Consider the following 23,525-nt stretch of genomic DNA (forward strand, 5'->3'; position numbering starts at 1 on the left):
ATGTACCTGAAAGCACTTATGCTACTTTTCATAATGTTAATACATTCATGCTGAAGTTCTAAGATTGTATGAGAAAAGGAGACTGAGATAAGTTGAATAAAAGTATAGCATGCACAGCATTAGTCACCATTCTTTTGTTTCTCTCTGAGCATAAAGATTTTACATTAGCAGACTGCTGCAGTTCTTAGTATGAACACCGGAGGTCTCTGTGAGCACACAAAGCATCAGGCGTTTCTGCTCATGAGCTGCTTTCTTTGTTGTTGTTTTATTTGGTTTATTTACTTGAGTCCAAAAAACAAAGATTCTTTAAAAACTCTTAAAAAATAAACCAAAATTTTGATAGATAGATTTTTTTCTTTCTGTTTTTCTAATCATTTCACCACCCTTTAAATTTACCTTGTGACCCCTTGGTGGGGTCCTGACCCCCAGATTGGGAACCACTGGTCTATATTACAGGATTTTTGTTGCCAATAAGACCTTTTTGAATGTAAAGTGACACATTTTTAATTTAAAATATATGATTCTAATTGTCTAATTATTTGCAAAGAATTCCCTTTTCTAACAAATGAATAAATGTTTTGATTGTCTCCGTTTTAAGGTGTGTATTTTCAGAAAAACAAACAAAACAATAATTTCTGTCTATACTCTGATGCATGTATTGCACCACAGCTCCATGTAGCACAGAAAAAGAAATGGAGGCATCTCTATTAATCTGCTGTATAGCCAGAACTTTACACTCTGGTGCATATAGGAACTAGTTTCATCATTTCCATGTAACCTTTCTGCTCAGGTTGTTATGTTTAATGTTTCACATGGAGGGAATATGGGTTAAGCAGCCACTGACTCATGCAAAGAGCTAACAGTGAACATTAGCTGATACTTGTGGCTGTTGCTCTTTATGTGTGATAAACTGTGGTTATATCATTCCCTTCCCAGCCATTTGGTACGGATTAAGAGTGCCTAAAATTGACATCATCACGGCACGTCTCTTTTCCTGGAACATATCAATTAACCTCAATTGTAGTGCTGGCAGTTTAGGAATGCGCCTGCTGGGTGGTACAGAGTTCAGGAGAGGACACTCAAGGTTGCACGACTGTAGTGTGGAGTGTGGGATTATTTTATCGTGACTGTTAATTGATTCTTGGAAGTGTTTCATACAGCGAACAGAGACTGGGTTCACTGAGGTAATGAGGACAGTACTGGTGTCTTCTGTGATCAGGACATGTGAACTAGAGACATGAAGGACACGTCTCTGATCAGCCATATCAATTCTGGTTCATAATTCAAGCTCATCAGATGCACAGGGGATTTTCAGTACTTCAGATTGGGAACGCTGATGTTATCACAACAAGCAGTAAAACTGTTGACCTTAATGTTTATGAGGCAAAAACCATGCGAATAAGGCTTATTATTGGTTTATGTGTTGTATGTGTGTTATACTTCAATTGGGAAGGTTGCCAAGGTGGCAGTAAAACCCCTGTTATGTACCAAAAACACATTATATTTAATTGTGAAATCAACCAAAACATTCTAGTTTCTGAATAAATAACATCAAATCCCACACGGACTCTTACTGTAAGTCACACTGACTGCATCTTATTAAAAATACCCACAATAAGAAATATAATGTAATCTTGCAAGCAGTGAATTACAGAAGCATTCAGTTTGTCAGAAAACCAGCCTGACTTCCATCCAAATGCAGTTTTTATTGTCTGATAACTGCCACGACAATAAACAATGCCTCCATGTTCCAAGGTTCATTACACCATTTGAATCAAGTCAGCCAGCTACTTTTTTTAAAAGCCACTTCAACTTTTATTTATCTAATCAATGTATTTGATACAGTATAGTATCCTATACTAAAATTTAAATATGAGAGACCTAGTAATGTAATATCTGCTATCTTAATGTCCTTGGCAGTTTTAAACATGTAGTTTTTAAATTCATTTTTTGCTCTCTGTTTTGTGTACAAGCTTGTATTACTTTTGGGAGGACCTGCTAATTCCCTGTGCTACTGTAGGCTACTGTAGACTCGGTTGTGATGTGAACTGTGGATGTTTTGTTATGTGAACTACAGACATGAAGGCCACATCTCTGATCAGCAAAAAATCATGACAATTGACTCCACATTTGTTTTGTATGTGAGCAAAGACCAAAATAAATGTACCTGTATTTCTTTGAGCTCCCCACTGAAGGTAGAATTTACATTAATGTTTATTTAGTGTGTTTAGTCATTATTAGTTGGATAAAACCTGTGAAGCGAGACCTGCAGAGACCTTTTCGGCTGACAATACTATCTTTTAGAAGCTGTAATGGATTCAGTTTAGTTAATTGAACAATGGGTATGACTAGAAGACTCTTGCGAATTCAATGAACCCGAATGTATTCATGTGTGATGATGTTAGTCTTCATAGTAGCCATTTTATTGTAGTGAGACCATTTTTGGAAACTTGACCTGAATGTGTAAATTACCTATTGTGACCTCTGGGATAATCACAGTCCTGTGAAACTCTACAACTACAAACTACTGAGACAGAGGACATTCAGAGGATGTATGTATTCATAGGTATAGTGACAATAAGGACGTTTCTGAGCAATTTCCACAACAAAGCTGATTCTCAACATTTTGAATACCAAATCACAGCATGAATTTTCTTATGGTGTTCCTCAAGGTCTCGGTGTCTTGGAGGGATTTTTTTTGACTATTATTATAAATTTTCAAGTGGTCGAAAAAGGATTCAATTGTGCCCCAAATATGTGTAGCAAACTGAATACTTTGGTGGTATGTTCCTGCTCCTTTTCTATGTAGGCGTTGTATATTTACTCTCTAGTTTCCTCCCGAAGCCCAAAGACACAGAGGTCAGGTGAGCCGAAGACTAAATTAATCGTAGGTGTGAAGATGTATCTTTGTGCTATTTGTTCAGTGTGTCCCTGTCTGTGTCTCTGTTGGATGGATTTGTGTGTCAGTGGGAAGTTAGGCTTGAAAAGAGCAATAATGCTTCGTCTAAAGCCACTCCTACGTGATAGTGCAGGATGGAGTCTCACAATGACTCCACCAACTGGAAGACAGATGGCCCTGGCTCGCAAGAAGCCTTCATTTGTTTTTGGAATCAAAAGCGACGCAGGGCAAATCTCCACTGGTGTAAATGAACGAGTCTTAGAGTCCTCTCAGGAACACTTGGGAGAGTGGAGAGGAGAGGCTGCAAGGCTTTTAAAGCATAACTACTCCCATAATCCAGCTTTCTGACGGCTTCATTGGACCAGATTATTTATGAGGCAGCTTAGGAAATTGAAAATGTCCTGATTTAAGCTTGTTAAAACAATGGGTCATGAGGCGGGTCAAGGCGACTTTAATGACCAGAATCAATGGAGCTCCTCTATGATAAAATGCAAATTAAACTCCATTAGCTTCTGCAGAATTAGTCTCCTGACTGTCTGCGGGCTGCAGGTTATCAGAAAAGTAATTAGAGAAAATGAAAGAAGGCTGTGAGGGATCCTTCATTTCCAGAGTGGAGCCTGTTTAATTATATTATCAATCTTTTACATGAATTCTCACACTTGTGACAAAAAAAAAAATCATTTTATTGTATGTGCAGCTTTAAAAAAAGAAAAAAAGAAAAAAAAGAGTGCTTGGAGATTTGCACAATGGCACAAAAGTTCCACACTTACACACAGTAAAAAAAAAAAAACAGCTGATCAATCCGGTTGGTGTTCACTCTGGCTTTGAAAGAGATGGAGAGAGCAGGATGGCAAAGGTAGAGGAGTCATCATTATCTCCATGTTCAGACAAGGAACCTGCTCCTGCAAAGTGCAGCTGCGGTCAGTAATTTGGCCGTCCTGCTGCAGAGTAAAGGCAGCATCAGCAGAAGCTCGTTTGTCCCTTTTCCCTCATCGTACCTTAAGAGAAACGTTAATAACGCCCCAGCCACAGATGCTGCACACACCAGGCAAACACAAACTGCTGCAACACCAGGCTAAAGATCATCCATCTTCCCGAGGCCTCTCATCTCACACCTTTGTGCAGATGTGTGCGCAGATGAGGACGGAGACTGAATTCATGCAGATAAACCGCATATTACTGAGACGAAGCACCACTAACTGAGGTGAAGTGAGGTGAAGGGTCAAGCTGTGTGAGCATACAGATGGACTTCAAATTAAATACATGTTTAATACACTTCATCTGTGTTAAATGTCATGATCCTGCATATTTTAATGCATATCTGCTGCTGATTTAACACTGTGATATGCTGTATTATCAATATTATCTGCTGCATTTCTGTTTTTCAGTTTCAAACCATCTCATCCTCCACCTGCCTCGTTGCTTTTTTTTATTTTTTTTTTAGCACCTGTCAGCATGATGAGTAATTACATTTTAGCATGCGTGGTGGATCCTGTGGGAATAAAGCCCTTAACCCTGGTGCTGATCTCCTGATCCACTGGGCTACACAGAACTGTGATATTAACTTTCAAACTAATTTGAAGGTGTTTTTCCATGTTACTCATGTATGGTGCTACTTCCACCATTAAAGCACTTACTAGAGATTTATGTTGAAGTTCAGAGGTCAAATACTTTTAAGATGGCAGTGATTTAAAGAGGACTTGACATTTGACATCTTTCCCTTGTTCTTTATTTTCACTCAAATAAGTTAGCTTTCCTTTTTATTTGGGATACACAACTGCTTTTAAAATCATTGTGAAAGGAATGCAACTCAAATACAATATTAAAAAGAGACAATTTACTTAATTAACATTTTTATTTTGTTCACAAGAAGCCATGGATATCTGAGTTTTCCTTTCACTCAAATCACAAAGAAATAATCTCAAATTGTAAATCTGAACATGTTTTTTCCCAAATTGCTGATGGCGTTCGATGATGTGGGCAGGAGCTTTGCAGTGTATCCAGTTTGCTACAACCATCTCCTCTGAGAGGCTGGACTGAACTAGAACTGTGTGATTTTTGGATCTATTAGATATAGATGAATACCTCAAATGATAACTGAACTCAAAAAATCCCTCTTTTGAGTGTTACAACATACGAAACTATCTACTATCTACCCTGTGACCAAAATACAAATGAAAAAGCCCACAAACAGAGCTCAGGATATGCTCAAGGCCACGTGCAGACATAGCGAATGTTCCTGTAAGGAATTTTTGAAAGTGGCTATGTTGGAATGCAATGAGTGAATACGCTCGAGCTTCGTTCTGGCACACAAAGTGCGACGCCAAAAAGCACAGAACAGACAAAACCTATAAAACAAAGTGGACAGACTGTTCAGTCAGAATCTGAACAACATGTCAGAGAAAAAAAGCACTGTGTGCAAAAACAGACAAGAGGAAAAGAAACCACATAGCATATAGCATGTAGCCTCATAAATATCATCGACATGAACATATAATGCTCCTCACTGAACAAAGACGCACCGTCATCTTTAAACAAATAACAGCATCGAGAGCGACTGCTCTTAGATTTGTAATTTCTCATCCAGTGTTAAGGCACATACTATTGCTTAGAAAATTCAGAAATATAAATGATCTTTGGTAAATGATACACTTTACAAAAAAAATGCACTGCAGTGAGACATAAGATGAACAAGAAGAACAATCAACATATTCAAGGTGCTGCTGCTTTAAATGCTGAACAATAAATCAAACTGTAGCATCTGTCCAATTTTCTATACTATTGTAGTGAGTTTGTGCATGATGAAAAAGAACATTATTCATTATTATGCAACACTTTCCAATCTTCTTTATACTGAACAATTAAGATGTCATCAGCACCAACAGCACTCATCTGCAGTTCTCAACTTTCAAAGTGCAAAGTTAAATCTAAAAGAATCCTCTTTTACTTTGGGAAAGACCTTCTTTCAGCACTGAGCTTTTGGTTTACAGCTGAACATCAGCAGAGAAAAAATAAAACAAATAACTGGACTGCGGCAAAATAAGCTCAACAAATGAAATACATGATCTGTAAAAAAAAAAAAAAGAAAAAGAAAGAAAAAAAAAAAAAGACCTTCAAGTAAAACTGAGAAACACATGATGGTAGCTTGTTGTCAACCTACTGTACAGTGCTTCAAGGAATGCTTTGATATTTTGGGAAATAATTTGCCTTCTTACAGAGTTGAATGGTTCAGATTGATACCACTCCCATGTAAATAAGAAGCTACAGCCAGGGGACAGTTAGCTTAGCTTAGCATAAAGATGGGAAATGGGCGAGGCTGTTAGCTTGGCTCTGTCCGAAAGTGATAAAAATAACATGGGGTAATGTGAGGTTGCCAGGCAACCAGCAGTCTCCACGAAATAAGAAATGAGTAAAGAAGAATAAATAAGAAGCTACAGCCAGGAGACAGTTAGCTTAGGTTAGCATAACGACAAAAAACAGGGAGGCTGTTAGCTTGGCTCTGTCTGAAAGTCATACAAATAAGTAACTCCCCGTAACACTACAACTTGCCTTTTGACACTCGAGACTTTATATGAAAAATTGAGATATAACATTTTTGTCAGTGAACTTTAGAGGCTGACAGGCAGAATTTAAAGTTTTGGACAGAGCCACGCAGGTCTTTTATCATGTTTTCAGTCATTACACTAAGCTAAGCTAGCTATCTGCTAACTGCAGTTTAATATTGAATGGAAAAAAACATGAAAGTGGTATCAATCTTCTTATTTAACTCTCGCCAGGGCAAAAAACATGCTTATTTCCCAAAATCTGTAACTGTTCTTTTAAAAACTGATCCAATGAGTCAGTGGAGACACACACACACAACACACACACACAACACACAACACACACAACACACACGGACACACACAGACAGCATAATTTCTGGTAAATTCTTGCTAAAAAAAAGATGACAGAATTGAAACTTCTTGGTGTGTGCTCCTAATACGTGATTATACATAAAGTCAATAGCTCTCAACATTACTCAGTGGAATGTAATCTTTTACAGAGCGGCTATAAACAGCCTCAAGAAAGAAAGAAGTGTCTGCAAATCCAGCACAGAGACTGAAATATGCAATGAACCAATGCCACTATTTGCTGATTCATGTAAATACAAAACTTTGGGAAATCCGCATACACAAAATAAAACATTATATCCGTCGGGACTTAAAACATATATAAAACATCTCTTCTTAGGAATAACCAACACTGATACAAGGCCACAGCGGCATCTGATACAGGTCACTTACAGGCGATGCTGACAGAACGGGCAGGGTACCATATCAGAGAGAAAACATACTCCCATATAACCCAGCAGTGGAATGTCTCTACTCTGCTCTTACATTAAAAACCTGATCAAGTACTGAGATGCATCTTTGTGAAAATATGTTTCCCAGGATTACAAAACAAACAAACAGGAGACTTTCCAGTTCTTCCATGTCCCAAACCTCAAAAATAACTTTAGCTTTATACATCCATAATATAAAGTACCTATTTGTATCTTTTATAAAAGAATCTCCTTGAAAAATAGAATAAAATTAGATTTTTAAAAAACTATCGTGCAAATTGGAGTTTAAGTAACATACTTTAAGACTGGAACTCGTCACAGGCTGGCATGCAGCGGCTGTTCTGCCACCTGCTCCATCCTGTGTGCTGGATGAGCGCTTTGGTCAGACTTGAGTACTTCCTCTGAGTTTCTTGTGTATTTAACACACTGCGAGCCTCCGTCAGGGGGCAGGTTCAGCTCAATGCTGTCTGTCTGTGTGAGCAGAGGCGTGGAGGTGATCCAGCTGGACAGACTCAGATCTGACCGCTCTAAAGTCTTATCGAGACACCCGGAGTCTTTGGTGGGAGGAGGCTGTTGCTCCCCTGTGAGTGGAGGAGTGTCTTTTGTGTAAGGGAGAGTGTCCATTTCTGTACGAACTAATGTGCAGAGATCTGAGAGACTCTTCTCACTGTCTATTGGCCCCAGGGGGCTTCTCTGGCCTCTCATTTCATCTGTTTGTAAGACGGGCCCCTGTGATGTCTTGGAGCTGGGGAAGCTCCTCTGGTCTTTTTTATTGCAACCTTTGGGGGAGGACTTTGTGAGGGACAGGAAGGGAGGCTTGGGGCTGAGCGGTGACCCCAACTTGACCCTGCTCAGACTGAGGATGTTCCTGCGGGTTTCAGCGGGGAGTTTATCTAACTGCCTTCCAACTTGGACTGGACTGGGAAACAGCGTGCCTTGACACGCCCTGTAGAAATATCTGGAAAGGAAAGCAAAGCCAGACATCAGGACACACTTCAGCACTATTCCAGAAATGAATGCCAGGCTCTTGGGATAAACATGAAAGACATCTGGTCTCAATAACACATATAATTCATGACACGGATCATAAAAATTTGTGAAAGGGGCTTGTGTATTCAGTCAACCACAAATCAAGCAGTGTACCTGGGCAGCAGCGCTGCAACAGGTGTGATGACACAGAGCAGGTAGAACAGGGGGTCCTGAAGCAGCCGCTGCATAGTCCAGTAGGGGTTAGATGGGGAGTAGCAGGTGGGGCAGGAGGCGTTGTAGCAAAGTGCCACCATGAAGAATAAAGCTATACTGAAGGTGATAGACAGCCAGTTCATCCAGGTCTACAGGGAAAGAAGAAAAATAGAAGTTAGGATTGTTTTATTTCCTTCAGTTTTCTAAAATAAGTAGAACAGAACAAGATGAACGTTCAAATCATTCTGTAAAGATCTAAATCATAAAAAAGAAGAAAAAAAGATTTGTGAGGAAGAAAACATAGTTCTCATATTTAAGATTCCAATGGGTGAAGGCTGACATGATTGAGAACCATCTGTGTTCACAATAGACACAAACTCTTGTACATTATGTACAACATCTGTATTGGCAGCACAGTGGTGCTGCGGTTAGCACTGTTGCTTAACAGCATGTGTTTAAAGTACAAACTACAGATAATATAATTTTAAAGTTAAAACAGGATTACATCATAAAGCTGCCATGGTAAACATGTAATCAAACAGGTGCCTATTTAAACATCCAGCAGACACAGAGTGACATCAGACACTGTCACAATAACTACTTTAGTTGGACGATATATTATCTTACGAAAAATAATCGCGATAAAAGATATTACTGTCATTTGAAGATCATTTTATACCACTGATATAATGATAATATAATAGCATAATAATGCAAGGGGGGCAGAGGGTAGGATTGGAGAGTGGGCACTGCACTTCTGTATAAACACAGACTGCCATTATGGGCTGGGACAGAGTTATTTACCTTTAATTCCATATAAGCAGTGCTGCTCCCTTCTGCAGTCTCCACTCAGGGTGTGCACAGGAATGGAGGACACTACTTACTTAGCCAATGTGACATGAATAGCCTCTTAACTGCTAATGTGAAGTGTGGCAATATTGAGGTAAAAAAATGATCAAGGTCACGATAAGTCCATATATAGACATGATGATGTTGATAATTACGTTGTTGTATAATAAGTCGATAAATTATTAATTGTGACAGGCATAGTCTCTTGATACATGCATGTCTAGTATTTCCTCTACTGTTAGCTCTGTTTTGGTCTCCACAAACTCCTGAAGGGAATATCTGCCAGCTAGTTGCTAACTCATTAAGCACTAGTAGTGTACAATGGGTTGTCTGTTGCAGCTAGATACCCAAAATTGAAGTTGCAGCTATAAAACCAAAACAATGAGCTGAAAGACACTAAAATACTCCAAGCTGAGAGAAACTGCTAAGTCAGGTGATATTCCTCAGTGTATTTGCCACAACGACTGACATCTTTCCCATTACTTGCAGTCATTTAATGAATGATTAATATTAAATATTTATCCCCTCCTGACACACAGACACACATACAGAAGCACATAATTAATTACAGCCTCACAGCTTCTGTATGGGGTAAGAAAAGGAGCGCTGCTTGCTGTCATTTCAAATACCTTTAACTGACTTTCACAGCCGTTTACCAATCCTGCATGCATTATGCTCCCGAGCAGCTAGAGAATGAAGCACCTGCCAGCTGAACATTTGGAAATGTTTACCTTCCGTCGATGTTACTCAGTGTGAATACTTCTCTGCACGAGGGCCCATCATGTCCAGGAAGGTAGTTAGTGAAAAGGACATTTTTCATGTACAAAACTTGTCAGGCTAAATTTACAGCCTCGGCATAATGGAAAAGACTCTGATTCAATGCAGGGTCATAAATTTAAAATGGCTCATGACCAAGACTGCTGCGCCGTTTACGAGAACCATACGTAGATTACCTGAAAATAAAACCAAGGTGGTGACGGGGGTAGGGGTAAAGGGGTTAGGGGGGCGGTGGGATAAACGGGTATTTGTATGTGTGTGCTGTAATGTAGTGCAGACAGTTTGCAGAGGGCCTGGACGGAGGCAGACACACTGTCAAGCTGATATATAGGCCCTGATTCTGCAATGCTTTCTAGTTCAATCTAATCAGCCTGAGTTAAACATCCATGTGCCCCTCAGCCTTCACACCAGTGCCCTCGCAAAGCCAAGACGCTGATTTGAGTGAGAAAGAGCAGCACTGAGAGAGAGGAGGCGTTTCTTTGTATTGGGCTGAAGTGAAGAAATCGTATGCATTGTCATCAACAAACCTATAATTAAGGCTCTTACCCATGTTTTGGTCTCAATGCCCAAGTGCAGCAGAATGGTAAATAAGGCAAGGGTGGTGATGGGAGTTCCCCATGTAAACAGATCCACGTCAGAGTCAGCGTAAGCCTGGAGGAAGAAGAAGAACGGGAGGAGACAGCACGGAAAGACGGGAAATGATGAGTAAGTGACTTGGAATTACTGAGCAAAGACAAGCTGATGGAAATTAAAACCAGACTCACAAAGTAAGGAATGAAGAAGCAGATCAGACTTTGGTAGAAGGCATCAATCATGTTCATCCAAAACATGTATGGCTTATATTCCTGCAAGACAAAAGCAGAGATTCACAGTCATGCAACTCATCAATATGACTGAACAGGAGTTGAAATCACATCAGTCACAGTACGATATAGAACATGTGTTGTAAAACCATAGTTAAAGCTTTTGGAGCTCTGTATAGTAATTATTAATGATTAATAACATATCTGAGATAGAATGATTCCGCAACATTCAAGGTTTTCCCAATTCATTCACGGCCATAACATTCACCATGTTCCCATCTTTGTGAAGCGTGTTAGCATGTTAACATTTTCTAATTAGCGTTGAACACAAAGAACAGTCGAGGGGATCATGTAATGGCAATCCATACAATAGCTGTTTAGATATAGTACCAGTCAAAAGTTTGAATGAGATAGTGTGTCCTAACTTTTAACTGGTACTATATTTCACTGCAAATCCCAAATGTGAACCTCCTGGTGGTGCTAGAAAAGTCAGAGGGTCACCAATGTCATTATAAAACATCCTCTGGGAATCAAGAAGGTCTGTAGAACATTTCATGGTAATCTATTCAGTAGTTATTGAGGAGATATTTCAGTCTGAACCAAAGACACCTTTCCTTTAAGCATACCTCATTTGCTCAAAAGATCCACAAATCTTATAAAACGTACAAAAAAAAAAAAGAAAAAAAAAAAAGAAAGAAATGCTGAGCTTGAGGGTTGGAAAAAGTAGTTTCAACAAAACAAGTTCTTAACTCAAGATCTGCATATTAGATTTCCTCTGGAGCTATCAGCCACATCTCATGGCCTTCATTGGCAGAAAGATGTGTTGCTTCAAAATCCATCTGCTGATGATATTCACATGTAGTGGCTGAAAGGTCCGGAAGTAATTTATTAAAAAGGACCTTGAATTCAGACTTTTTTTTGGACAAACAAACAATAAAAAAACCTTCTCAAAATCTAATAAGAGAAAAGGTTTTGCAAATTTTGGTTTGTATACAGTGTATAGTTTAGTCAATACGTCTCAAGTTAAAATGCAAACAGTCCACTACATGTTAAACTTCAATGTTAAATTGTATCGTAACATTTTCAAACTTGTTGAGATGAACGTAAATGTCAAGTCAGCAGGTGTACAATGTGGATGTTAGCATTTAGTTTTAAAGATACAGGACATGCTGCATCAATTGAGGAGAAAATACATATTTTTTTTACACCTCTCGCTTCATTAAAACATATTTAATCACTAAAAACAGAGGGACAAAGAAAAAGGGACAAGTACACCACATAAAGCGGACCTCAGAGTTCTGGCCGTTCACATAGAGCTGAGGTAGTTGTTGGAGAGTCTCTTCTGACACGTCTTTGTCCAGCGTGGCAGTGATGAGTTGTGGGAAGGCGGAGAACATCAGGTTGAAGAATATAAGATACCACTGGTCAATCATGGCTGAACCTGAGAATCCACAGTAGAACTGATACCAGAAGATGAGCGCTACAAACATCTGTGGGAGCAAAAGATAACAGGATGGAGGAGGAGGAGCGGGCAGAAAATAGAAAACAAATCATTACTGGGAAATTGTTTCCTAATCGGTCAACTTTGGTCTAAATGCAGAGTTGGATTACAGTATATAAAAAGCAGCTTACAGCGTTCTTGTAGAAGAAATACAGAATCATGTTAGCCAGGCGGGAGTAGCACCAGTGTCCGTGGACCAGCAGGAGCTTCTGGAGATACCGGAAACGTGGGAGAGCAAAGTCGCTAGCCATCACCGCCTGCGAAACACATGAAAGATCCAACATTCAATCTCCTCCATCCTCCACCTCCTTCTGCACTTTTTTAAAGAATCTTTAGCAGGAAATAATAAAATAATCTTTCTAAAGCAATAACCTCTAATTGGGTTGTTCGGCTTTTGGGGATTTCATCGTTACAGCAGCGAGAATATATCAGTCTCATCCATCAACATCAAAAACAAAACCCTCCCTGAAGTGAAGTCTGGGGTTTATAACTTCCTTTTTAAAAACGGCGTGCTAACCTTTTACAACACGTCTCAACCGTCAACATTACCCGTCAACAAGAAAAATAACAGCGGGCGCCTCGTTGCGCGGCTGCTTAGGTTCTGCTGCGCTCTAATAACGGGCCTCTAAATGACTACATGGGGAGCGCTCTCCTCATAGAAGAAAGGTCTGTTAATCATAATGCAGAGTGTGCTGGCCTTAGTGCGGAAATGTGCGAACAGGGGTGCTCGAGTGAAATGAACGAGGGGGGGAGGGTTGTTGGAGTGCTTTTTTTTCCCCCTTCCACTGTCATTTCCAAAGAATCTACCTTGGCTGTTGCATTGGCCATGACCTCAGAGCAGGGAGAGAGAGGCAGGGGTGGATGGATTGGATAAAGTGTGCTGCTTCTCTGCAGGACACAGAGCAAGTTGCCTGACTCAGCAACACACAGTCGATCCTATTTAGAAGATGTGTTTGCTTGACTAAAACACACACTTAACAGTAATTAAAAGCCATTAACTATGCAAAAGAATGCCCTTATCCCTTTATCTTTAATCCCTTAGCTCCTTTCACCCTTCTTTTTTTTTTTTTTTTTTTTTTTTAATTAAGGATGCTCCCTCAAAGCCTCATTCAATCCCCTTTTCATCTGTCACTCATGTTCCCGGTCAGTCCCGCCCAGACTTCTCCTTACCTGCATGCCTTCCTGTCCAGAAATCCCCACGCCCACATCAGCGACCTGGATCATACTGACATCATTCGCCCCATCACCTGAGATTAATGTAGTAAGACGGAGAGAGAATACAAATGACAAAAAAGAAAAAAAAGGGGGGAACGTTATTAAGCGTAGCGATGGCGAGACATGTGCTGCATTGCTTTATATGTGGGAGGAACGTCAAGAATTCATATAACTGTCAGATCCATCAGCTGTTACTGTATATTGGCTGTGTGAGTTTATTATCCTCCGCTGTTCCCCAGTTGCCCTTCACCAGCTCCACTGTCCCTGTGCAAAGCTGCCAGACCTGCTGGATTTTTTTGTTTTTTTCTGCTACACTTTGCGGGCTGCGGATATTTTTTTCGTCACCACGGGTGGTGAAAGTAGGAGGTGAAGTGTTGGTGGGTGGAGGAGAGGGTTTTTGTTGATGTGATAGTAAACAACACTGGAGTGGCAGCACAGGTTGAATATGAGACGTAGGTGTTGAATTGTTGCAGTGCACCAAAATCTATCCAAATGCAGCAGTGTTAAACTGGCAGGTAAACAGCTTCACAATAGATTTACAATATGGACTCAGACTCAGACTCAGACCATCTATTACAAAATATCTACAGAACGGAAAGTAACTGGGTACTGATAATTAATTAAATGAAAGAATAGATTGATATTAAGGGTAATGTGATTATATTTGTTGTCTTGCTTAGCTGAGAAGAATTATACCACTTTCATATTCATGTGATAAATGTAAAACTAGCTAGCCAGTTAGCTTAGTTTAGCACGATGACTGTGAAAAAAGCAAAATGTAAAAATGTCACACTGTGGTTTTATGCAGGGTTAAACGAGCGACGTCATGGTGCTGATGCAAGGAGCGAATCAATGCCTGTTTTGTCTTACCAATAAGACTGGAGCAAACTATTCTTTTCATTATCAATTAATCTGAGGATTATTTTCTCAAATTAATTAATTATTTTGTTAACAAAATGTGTAAAACTGTGAAAAACACCAATCCTAACTTCCAGAGGTGATATCATCATATTGCTTGTTTTGTCTGACCAACCTCCCAAGACCGTTTAGTCATATCTGACAAAGAAAAAGCAGAAAGTCTTTATTATCAAGAAGCTGGAACAAGGTCATATTCGGCATTTGACATTTATTAATGACTGATGGGAAATTTATGAATGTCAATTGATATAGACACTAATTATGAGTCAGAATTTGAACAGTATGTAAGGGATAATCAGCTAGTAAAAATATTCAATTTCAAATCAGAAAATCCTCACATCTGAGAAGCTGGAGACAACAGAAGTTGGTATTTTTACTTAATAAATGGCATTACATAAAGTTGAAAATTTATGTAATTAATTTTCTGCCCACTGACAAATCAACTAAGTATCTCAGCACTTCTGACCTGCATCAACATAATTGCCTGCTATTAAATAATTACTACCACTTGCTAATTGCAAACTATTTCAATTGCTGTAATAGAAAGAAATTACACACTGTGAAGTGTCTTACATAAAGTCAAATATAATCAACATATAGACTGTGGGAGGACAGATGAGGTCTAATAAGCTGCTGTTGTAACACTAACATGATGTTCTGATGGTTGATGTAGCTTCACCATCACCTGCTGTCCTCACACAGATGTAAAATCAAAGAGTGTGTGGGGAGCCTGAGTGTTTCCTCCACATTACTGCTAACATAGCAATGACAGGAAAGCGCTTGCCTGGCAAAAACAGGATCCTCCTGAGTGCAGCAGGAACAAATAAATGACAAACAGTAAAAAAAAAAGAAAAAAAAAAGAGAGTCATAAGTCACATTCTCTTATCACCTCTATTATGCTGCAGCTTCATTAAGCCAAATGTGTTAGTACTAAAGGTGCTTTAAAATGACATTGTTTTGTCTCAGTGGTCACAGCAAGGATGCAGAAGGTTTGAGAGCTCATTCCTCTTTTAACCTACATTTCAAAGTCAACTTATATTGACCCACAGCAGGAAGAACACACTGCGCTCTATTGTTTTTTTTATTGGTCACTTAGTTTCAGGCTCCGTGGAGAAGATATAAATGTGTTTGAGGAAAAAATGAAGTGCAAAAAGTGAAACGCCTTCAGGACATACGTGTAGGAATGATACGTGCCAGTGCAGGCTTTAGTCAAGGTTGGTAGATGACATGTAGTCTTACTGTAGGTCTTACAGTAGCTCCACACTCACTTAGCAGCCTGAAATTTGTGGGGCAAATCCTAATATAGAGTCTCAGGCCCAATCTGCAGGAACCCAAGAGCAGAACGCTTAATACTCGTAGTGGTAAGGCAGTACACTAGCTGAAGAAGTGGTGATGGAGACTCAAAACCTGTCAGGTCATCAGTTTTTCCACAATCCCCAAACACTAAATGTGAGTTTTGTAGACACACTACTGACTTCTAATACATTAAACAGATCAACTGCTACTTAAATATATCCAAGGGTGTATAGAATAATATGAACTTTTCACATTTGAACACCAGTGTACAAATCCATACTAAAACCTGTTACTAATATAAGAGGAAAATAATTCAATTTCATGACAAACTATTTTTGCAACTAAATGAGTCTACTTAAGTTAATAATCTCTTATTATCTAAATTTGAATCGAGTTGTGAGCTTTTCTTCACACTTATCTTTTCACCTGTCAGCAGCTGTTTGCTCAGGCGTGTTTTGATCTGTCTGTACGTTACTGGATATCTGTGTCTGTGTGTGTGTGTGTGTGTGTGTGTCTCGCATTACCACGTGCTGATAGGTGCCTAAAGGTGCAAGAGTACAGCTTATAGTTTAATCAATAAGATGATAAGGAATCCCCAATTCAGCTCTGAATAGCCTCCAAGAACAAGACTGGAATTTATTTACACTTCTAGGTCTGGTTATTTGTTCACTAAAGGGACATTTTGACTTCCTTTTTTTGACAAATATACTAAAATGTGAGTATTAATTGCATAAGTCTAGCTGAAATCTCACTTAGAGCTCAAAGAAAAAGGGGTGTTACATGTGTCAAAGTGGATTATGTTGACCTGTGACTTACCTATTGCCAGCGTCATGACCTTCAGCTTGTTCCGCACCAGTTTGACCACCATGCTCTTCTGCAGCGGCGTGGAGCGGCAGCAGAGTACTGAGCGGCAGCTCCGCGCAACAGCCAGAAACTTATCCTCCAAGCTCTTATCCAGGGCGTACGCCAAGGTGCGCCCGTCAATCACCAGGCCCAACCGGTGCACCATGAAGGGGGAGGTGTGGGAGGATGAGGACGGAGATGAAGAGGGATAGATCTCGCACGGTGCAAAGTTAGTGTGGAAGGCCTTGGCAGCCTGGTCGGCAGAGCTGCAGAGGAATTTGGCCTGGATGTAGTGTAAACTCTCCTCCAGCAACAACGCACACGCCTCCTGGTTCAGAGACAGGCACAGAGTGGGTTGGAGTTCAGGACACTAACTTGCTTAATATTAAACTGCCTGGCCTGCTTACACATCTGGCAACCAGATGTGACAACAGCACAGAATTAAACATTGTCAGTCCTAAAATGATTAGAATTTGTGGAATGGTCTGGGTGAGGAGCTAAAACAAAGTACAAACGTAAATCAGTTCAAGACGATACACAAAAGAATCATTTTTAGTATGTATGTGAATGAGGAAGGGTTGTGTTAACTGTCTTTTAGTTGTGTTTTATTGATAACAGGTGGATTTTTTTTGGGTTGTATATAAAATTGAGATAGTTGTTTATAACTTGTTTATATGAGATCATGGATGAGCAGTTGAGAAAGAGGGAGGAATAAATAAGTATACTTCTTCCTGCTTTTATTTTAAACTTGTAATATTTAATTTGTGTTGTTTATGAGAATTTGTTTATGGAGACTGTTGTATAGATTTATTGTTGATTGCATTTTATTGTTTGTTCTTGTTTTTAAAAAAAAATTTTTTACATGTTCGAAAAATAAACTAACCTAATTTTTTTAATAAATGTGGTTTTCAATGAGCACAAACTAAATAATGTTAAAGGAATACTTTTGGGAAATGTGTTTTTTGTTGTTTTGCCTTCTTGCTGAGTGCTATACAGCATGAGAAGAGTTATCCTAATATGAAGCTAGCGCCAGAAGCCTCTTAGCTTAGCTTAGCTTTAGCATTATAACTGTAAGCTAGTTGAAAAAGCTTCTACACCTCTAAAGCTCACTATTAAAACATGTCATATGTCTTCTGCTTAAGTGACACAAAACATTCCTGGAGTGTTGTCGTCATTTCCAAGACTACACTTTTTTGTATGGATTTAATAAAACAAGATATAAGGATATATCTCTGTAGCTTCTTGGTCAATGGACATGACTTAGCAAAAAAAATGGAGTACACATAGGCTATTCCCCAAAATGTCAAACTATTATTTTAAGAATAAAAACATTAAAACAACAAAAGATTTTTTTTTGTGTTTGTTTTATGTTTCTTTTGTGAAGCTATTATTCTCTATTCATCTCCTCAGTAAAGCAAGTCTGTCTTCATAATGCTAGCAGCCGCCACTCACCTGAGAGTCAGCATTCAGTGTCAGGATCTCCTCCTCGGGGTCCAGCAGTTTGCAGGCGTACGCGATATTGACAGCAGTTTCCTGTTTGTCGCCCGTCAGCACCCATACCTGCAGGCCGGCCTTCCGCAGAGAGGCTATGGTTTCGGGAACGCCGTCCTGCAGCCGGTCCTCAATGCCCGTCGCTCCTGTGGGTGAAGATGCACGACTGTGACAAACCCACCAACATCCGCAACATGGGCCAACATTAATATTCTACACAAATTAGAATGGATATTAGTGTTTAATCCCAGCTTCAAATGTGGCATTGATATTACATCTTTTTGTGAGGCCTAAAAATAAATACGTATTTAAATATTACCTAAAAGCTGGAGGTTTGTCTCCAGACGCAGGGCCGACTCATAAAGCAGCTCTTCTCTTCCCTGGATGGACGTCTCAGCCTCCAGGTGACGCTGCAGCCAACAGGCATATTCCTCCTTGCTCAGAATCTGCAACAAACACATAAAAGTTTATACTAACACACCAACACACACACACATCCATACACAGCATCATTTGTTAAAACATGAGGGGAAATGTAACAGTAACAGCGGAGCAGCCTTCTCCTTCTCTGCCTACATGACAGAGGATCCATGAGAGAATGTGAGACCTTGAGAAGGTGTTTTATCACATCGCTTTGGTGACGGGCTTTTTGCACAAGCAGGGATATAATGAGCCTGGCTTGTGAGAGCATAAATTAACAGCCTGGGAAAGTGGCACAGATTGCAGCTGAGTCACGAAGAATGTCACTTTGGAAAGGCCGGTCCATGTGATCATCTGCGGCGGACTACAAACACAAGCTGCCAAATAGCCACTGAGACACGTCAGCTCCACTCTTCTTAAGCACTTTAATGAGAGAGGGCATTTGTTCAGCACAGATCCCTGTTACCTTTTTTGCAATGCACAGTGTGCGAAGGCCATCGGCGGCGTACAAGTTTAGGTAGTTCTGGGTCCTGTAGACAATCTTTTTCTGGCGTTTCCCTTTGGAGTTACCTGGGGAAAAAAATAGAAGAGGACAAAAGAATAAAGATTAAATATCCTTGTTTTTCATGGAACTGGCATAAGTGGTTTAGCGTTTTGGTTCCAGATTGCCAAGGGCTTCTTCCAAGAGGCACATGAAAGCCATCTGTCTTCACGCCTAAATTAACCATGTATGCTGCGCCTCAGTATATATCAGCACGTCTTCATATTACTCATCGAGCTGAGACTGGACAACACAGAGCAAAAATGTGATAATCAGACTTTAAAGCTCATGGAGGAAATATATTTAAACATAAAGTGATGTATTTTACTGTTTGTTGAAGTATCATGCGTCTTACTTAAGTGCGTCTCTGGTGTCGTATCTTTGGCATCTTTCTGGCAGCGGGACAGTACACAAACAGATTGGCCTTATCAGTCTCCTGACACAGATGCACCAGCCAACACTCGGATTGCCAGCCTTGTAATCTCACTAATAACACAACAGCTTGGCAGACAGCTCTACACATGCACCGCCACGCAAAATCATTTCTACTGAAAGGAAGCAAATTAACACAAAACTGTCAGTAATCCTGAAGAATTTCAAGCAAGGGAAAAAGGATGTTGTCTTCACCGTGATGAAAGACAGTCAAATATATTTTTATACACATCTGAGGCAGGTGTCTTGTATGAAAGTAAAACGTTCAATTTTGCTCACTAATGATTCCATCTGACAACTTGTTCAAGTGTGATTTTTGTTGTTTGTGACAGAAACTCTATTTTTTCTTTGGCTCACAGGGGAGGGAAAAAAAACATTTCCAAGGAAAGCAGGAGTGTTCCCCCTTTTTGACAAATAGCTGCTAGGACCAGACAGCCTCACAGACACAGGTGGAACTACACACAATGTTTATTTTTCCCTACCCATGAAAAAGGGAAAATCCACCTAAAATAGCATTTATGTCCTGGATGTAAAAAGCTGTATTCACCAATTGCTTTGGGGCGCTTCGGGGCAGCATAAACAAGCTGTGAAGAAAACACTAACATATTATCAACTTTTAAGTAACATGGTTGCTTATTTGAACATCCAGCAGACCTGGAGGAACAATAGCATTCATTTGGAGTTGTGTTTCTGGCCAGCTGATGAATGCAAACCCAATATTTACACTCTTTTTAGTTCTGCTTTGCTTTCCACCAACTCCTGAGGGAAATATGTGCCTCAGCAGCTTCTAAATGCTCCACTGTGTTCACCTACTTGCTCTTAACTTTGCTTGCTTGTTGTTTGTTATAGGCCAGTAGTGCACAATGGGTTTTTCTTCTGTTAACAGCTGCCTGTTGTAGTTAAAAATGACAGCATGAGATTGGGCTGGAGAGCAAAACATGAGCTGGAAGACGCTAAAAAGCTCTTAAGAACTTAGGACAACTTCAGAGTCTGATCATTTTTACTTGAGTTTGTCACTATGAGTGAGTGTCATTAGATCTGCTCTTATTGTGAAAATATTGATTATGGCAGCTTTAAAAGTATGAAATTGTAAAGTTGTAAATGCAAGAATGATAAGCACACAGATCCAAGATTTAAATCTAAAGGTCTGCTTTGAAATCTAATATCTGAAAATGGAAAACTAGGTTAAAGAAGATTAAAATTCTGTTTTAAGGTGGAATTTGCTTTAAAAGTCCTCAGCAGGAGCGAGACTGCAGTTACGTCATGGCCCACAGTACTGCTAACTTCTAAGCCCTCAAGGGTCTACAGTCCACCTCCAACACCTCCATGTGCACTGTTATTAGAGTGACACTGGACAACTCCCTGGTCGCCTTGAATGGAGCCATTATGGAGGGTCTGTGTTATGAGGAGGCCCAACTCATTCTGAGCTCTAATTGGCTGGTTTTACCCAATGGTAAAACAAAGCGGTGAGCTGTCTCTGCGAGGACACACCCTGTAAGCCATTACAGCTGCTGAGCTGAGACACATGGAGGAGGAGGAGGAAGAGGAGGAGGATGTGGAGGAGGAGGGGTGGGGTGAGAACTGTCCCGATGAAGCCTCTCCTCTTGTGATCAGCGCCGCTCTGTGAATTTTAAGTAAGTGAAAAACTTCTGAAAATGGCATAGTGTGCCAGCTCATGCATCGCTCTATAGAGGGCTATAAAAATGATGAACAATCAGCACTCCCGCGGTACCCCAATGCAAAAAGGATCCACGTAATCCTCACAATGGAAAATCGATACAATAAATCATATTGTAATTCAGAATTTTTCCAAAGAATAGCACTGTGCGTCAGCTGGAAAACATGCCAAAACAAGATGGGAGTGCTTTTCCTCCATTGATGTGTTGCAGTCTTGATTCAGCGTAAGGAGGTAATTTAGTTGGAAACCTTTTTTCCGCGTAGACGAGATGCCTTGTTGAGATGAAATGCCTGCCTCTAATGAGCAGGGGGGAGCCACTAACCAGGCATCTGAAATAAATGAATTACCCACACCACATGACGGCATGCTTTTACTGCAAGGAAGTTGAGACGAGTCGCTGCGCAGGTTGTTTCCGGCCCATCAGAATATAAATATGTGGAATATATATATAGACTATTTATGGAGCTTTTACACCCGGTACTTCATCACATTCTGAAAATAAGTCCAGATCTTACTGAATCATGGGTGGCGTGCGAAGAAAAAACACGTTCAGTTATCTTAAAGGAGCTCTCTGGTTGATTTAGTATTACACTTTCATAAATGTACACTGGCTTATTATGAATGAACCAATGTCTGTAAGCATGAAGTCATACTAAGTGACAGGTAACTCACTGATAGGACAGTGTGGTGACAACAATTAGGGCCCGAACGATACTGGATTTTTGGGGCTGATGCCGATAGTGATATTATGGGGTAAAACAATTCTGATATCGATATATTGGCCAATAATGTTATGTACAGAATGTATACATAATCAAACTTTTTTTTTTGCAATGATCCCTTAAATGTGGTTATCAAACACTTGTGACAAAGATATGTAATGGAGGCACAGTTTAACAATTATTAAAAGGCCCACTGGTGATTACTGTTTCATTGCACTGATATAATTTTATACACTAATTATAATTAGCTATAAATAAAAAAACACACACAGAACAAAATAATTATGAAATAATTAATTATTATAAATAACTATAACTAACTAAATACCAATATAACATATTACAAAAACATTAACATTAAGAAAAAGGATCAAATATACATTAAATGTAGCCTATATAAAAAAATATTTATAAAAAATCGGCACATATCAGACTACATATACACCGATACCTATATATCTGTGATAGGTCAATATGGGTCAGGCTCTAATGACAATCACCCCACACCATCAGCACTATAAAGGACCCACAAAGGGAAATCAGACTGTTCAAACTCTTATCTTCTCTGGTGATAAATAAAAGCTCATGAAGAATAAGGCCTCAGTGATAAAGAGTATTATTAGCAGAGACTTACTTCCTGTTAGGGAAATGATAAAAAAATAAAGAGCAGGAAACAAGGTCAACGCCTTGGTTTTCACTGCCTTTCACATTCTGACGAAACAGAACATCTCTGCACTCGCACGCTGATGCACATACATGTTACCATGGTTACCACAAAGTACAGCTATATGTCACTTGGAAAATTGAGTAGATTTCATTCTTGACTAATCATTAAGACAGATTTAACAGTAGTTTATCTTTTGAACTCACGATTACTAAATTCTAAAACTACATATTTATTAAAAGACAGAAATATTACATAGAAATATTTACAAAGAAAGATTGTCAGTTTTCACACCAGCATAAAACAAACCAGCCAGCGACTGCACTAGAGTTCATTGAAAACCCAACCGGCACCTTTAAACTCCACGTGCCCACTTCATAACAAAGACTTTCTGTTAAAAATTTGAAGTCTCAAGCCTTGATGACATCATCAGGGTTATTTTTCAGACTTTAAACAGATCCGTCACCACCACAGACAACAAAACAGTCTCACAGGCTGAGTGCTAGGATAATTGATGGATTTTACTCCTTTTAATGTGCAGTCATGGTTCAGTAAGTTAGTCCAAACTCTTTTGCAGCTTTTCCAAAAAAAAGAAAAGAAAAAAGAAGTAAATAATAGTTTATCAATTGATTCTGAAATGTGACTATCTGCTGCTTCTCTCTGTTTTATACCATTGTAAACTGAATATATGTGGATCTTGTTGTTGGTCGGACAAAATGAGCAATTTGATGTCATAATAGATTGTGGAAAATTTTTATGGCATGTTTCACTGTTTTATAGACTAAACCCACTAATCATGTGATTAAAAAAACCCACCAAAACAACAAACAATGAAAATAGTCATTACTTGCAGCCCTACACAACTGTGTGTTGTGTTAAGTGTTCAGTGGGTGTGCTGAAACAGTTATTTCTAAGCACCACTGGACAGATTGTGTACAGAGCATTAGTGAAAAGTGCCTGTGTAGCTCTT

General features: G+C 39.5%; 1 protein-coding gene across 1 annotated transcript in view; it reads right to left on the minus strand.

Moving 5' to 3' along the window:
• Nucleotides 1-4,745: 4,745 nt before the first annotated feature.
• Nucleotides 4,746-23,525, minus strand: part of atp10a (ATPase phospholipid transporting 10A) — a 33,505-nt gene continuing 14,725 nt past the window's right edge. The window contains exons 11-21 of the mRNA XM_062424968.1: nt 18,985-19,088; nt 18,418-18,544; nt 18,060-18,244; nt 16,581-16,935; nt 13,506-13,582; nt 12,467-12,592; nt 12,124-12,324; nt 10,796-10,876; nt 10,578-10,682; nt 8,367-8,554; nt 4,746-8,181 (exon numbers count right to left, since the gene is read on the minus strand). Of these exons, the coding sequence (XP_062280952.1) occupies nt 7,539-8,181; nt 8,367-8,554; nt 10,578-10,682; nt 10,796-10,876; nt 12,124-12,324; nt 12,467-12,592; nt 13,506-13,582; nt 16,581-16,935; nt 18,060-18,244; nt 18,418-18,544; nt 18,985-19,088 (2,192 nt within the window). The 3' untranslated portion in view covers nt 4,746-7,538. The remainder of the gene's footprint in view (nt 8,182-8,366; nt 8,555-10,577; nt 10,683-10,795; nt 10,877-12,123; nt 12,325-12,466; nt 12,593-13,505; nt 13,583-16,580; nt 16,936-18,059; nt 18,245-18,417; nt 18,545-18,984; nt 19,089-23,525) is intronic.

This window comes from Scomber scombrus, chromosome 8 (assembly GCF_963691925.1).
Source record: "Scomber scombrus chromosome 8, fScoSco1.1, whole genome shotgun sequence".
Lineage (NCBI taxonomy): Eukaryota > Metazoa > Chordata > Actinopteri > Scombriformes > Scombridae > Scomber > Scomber scombrus.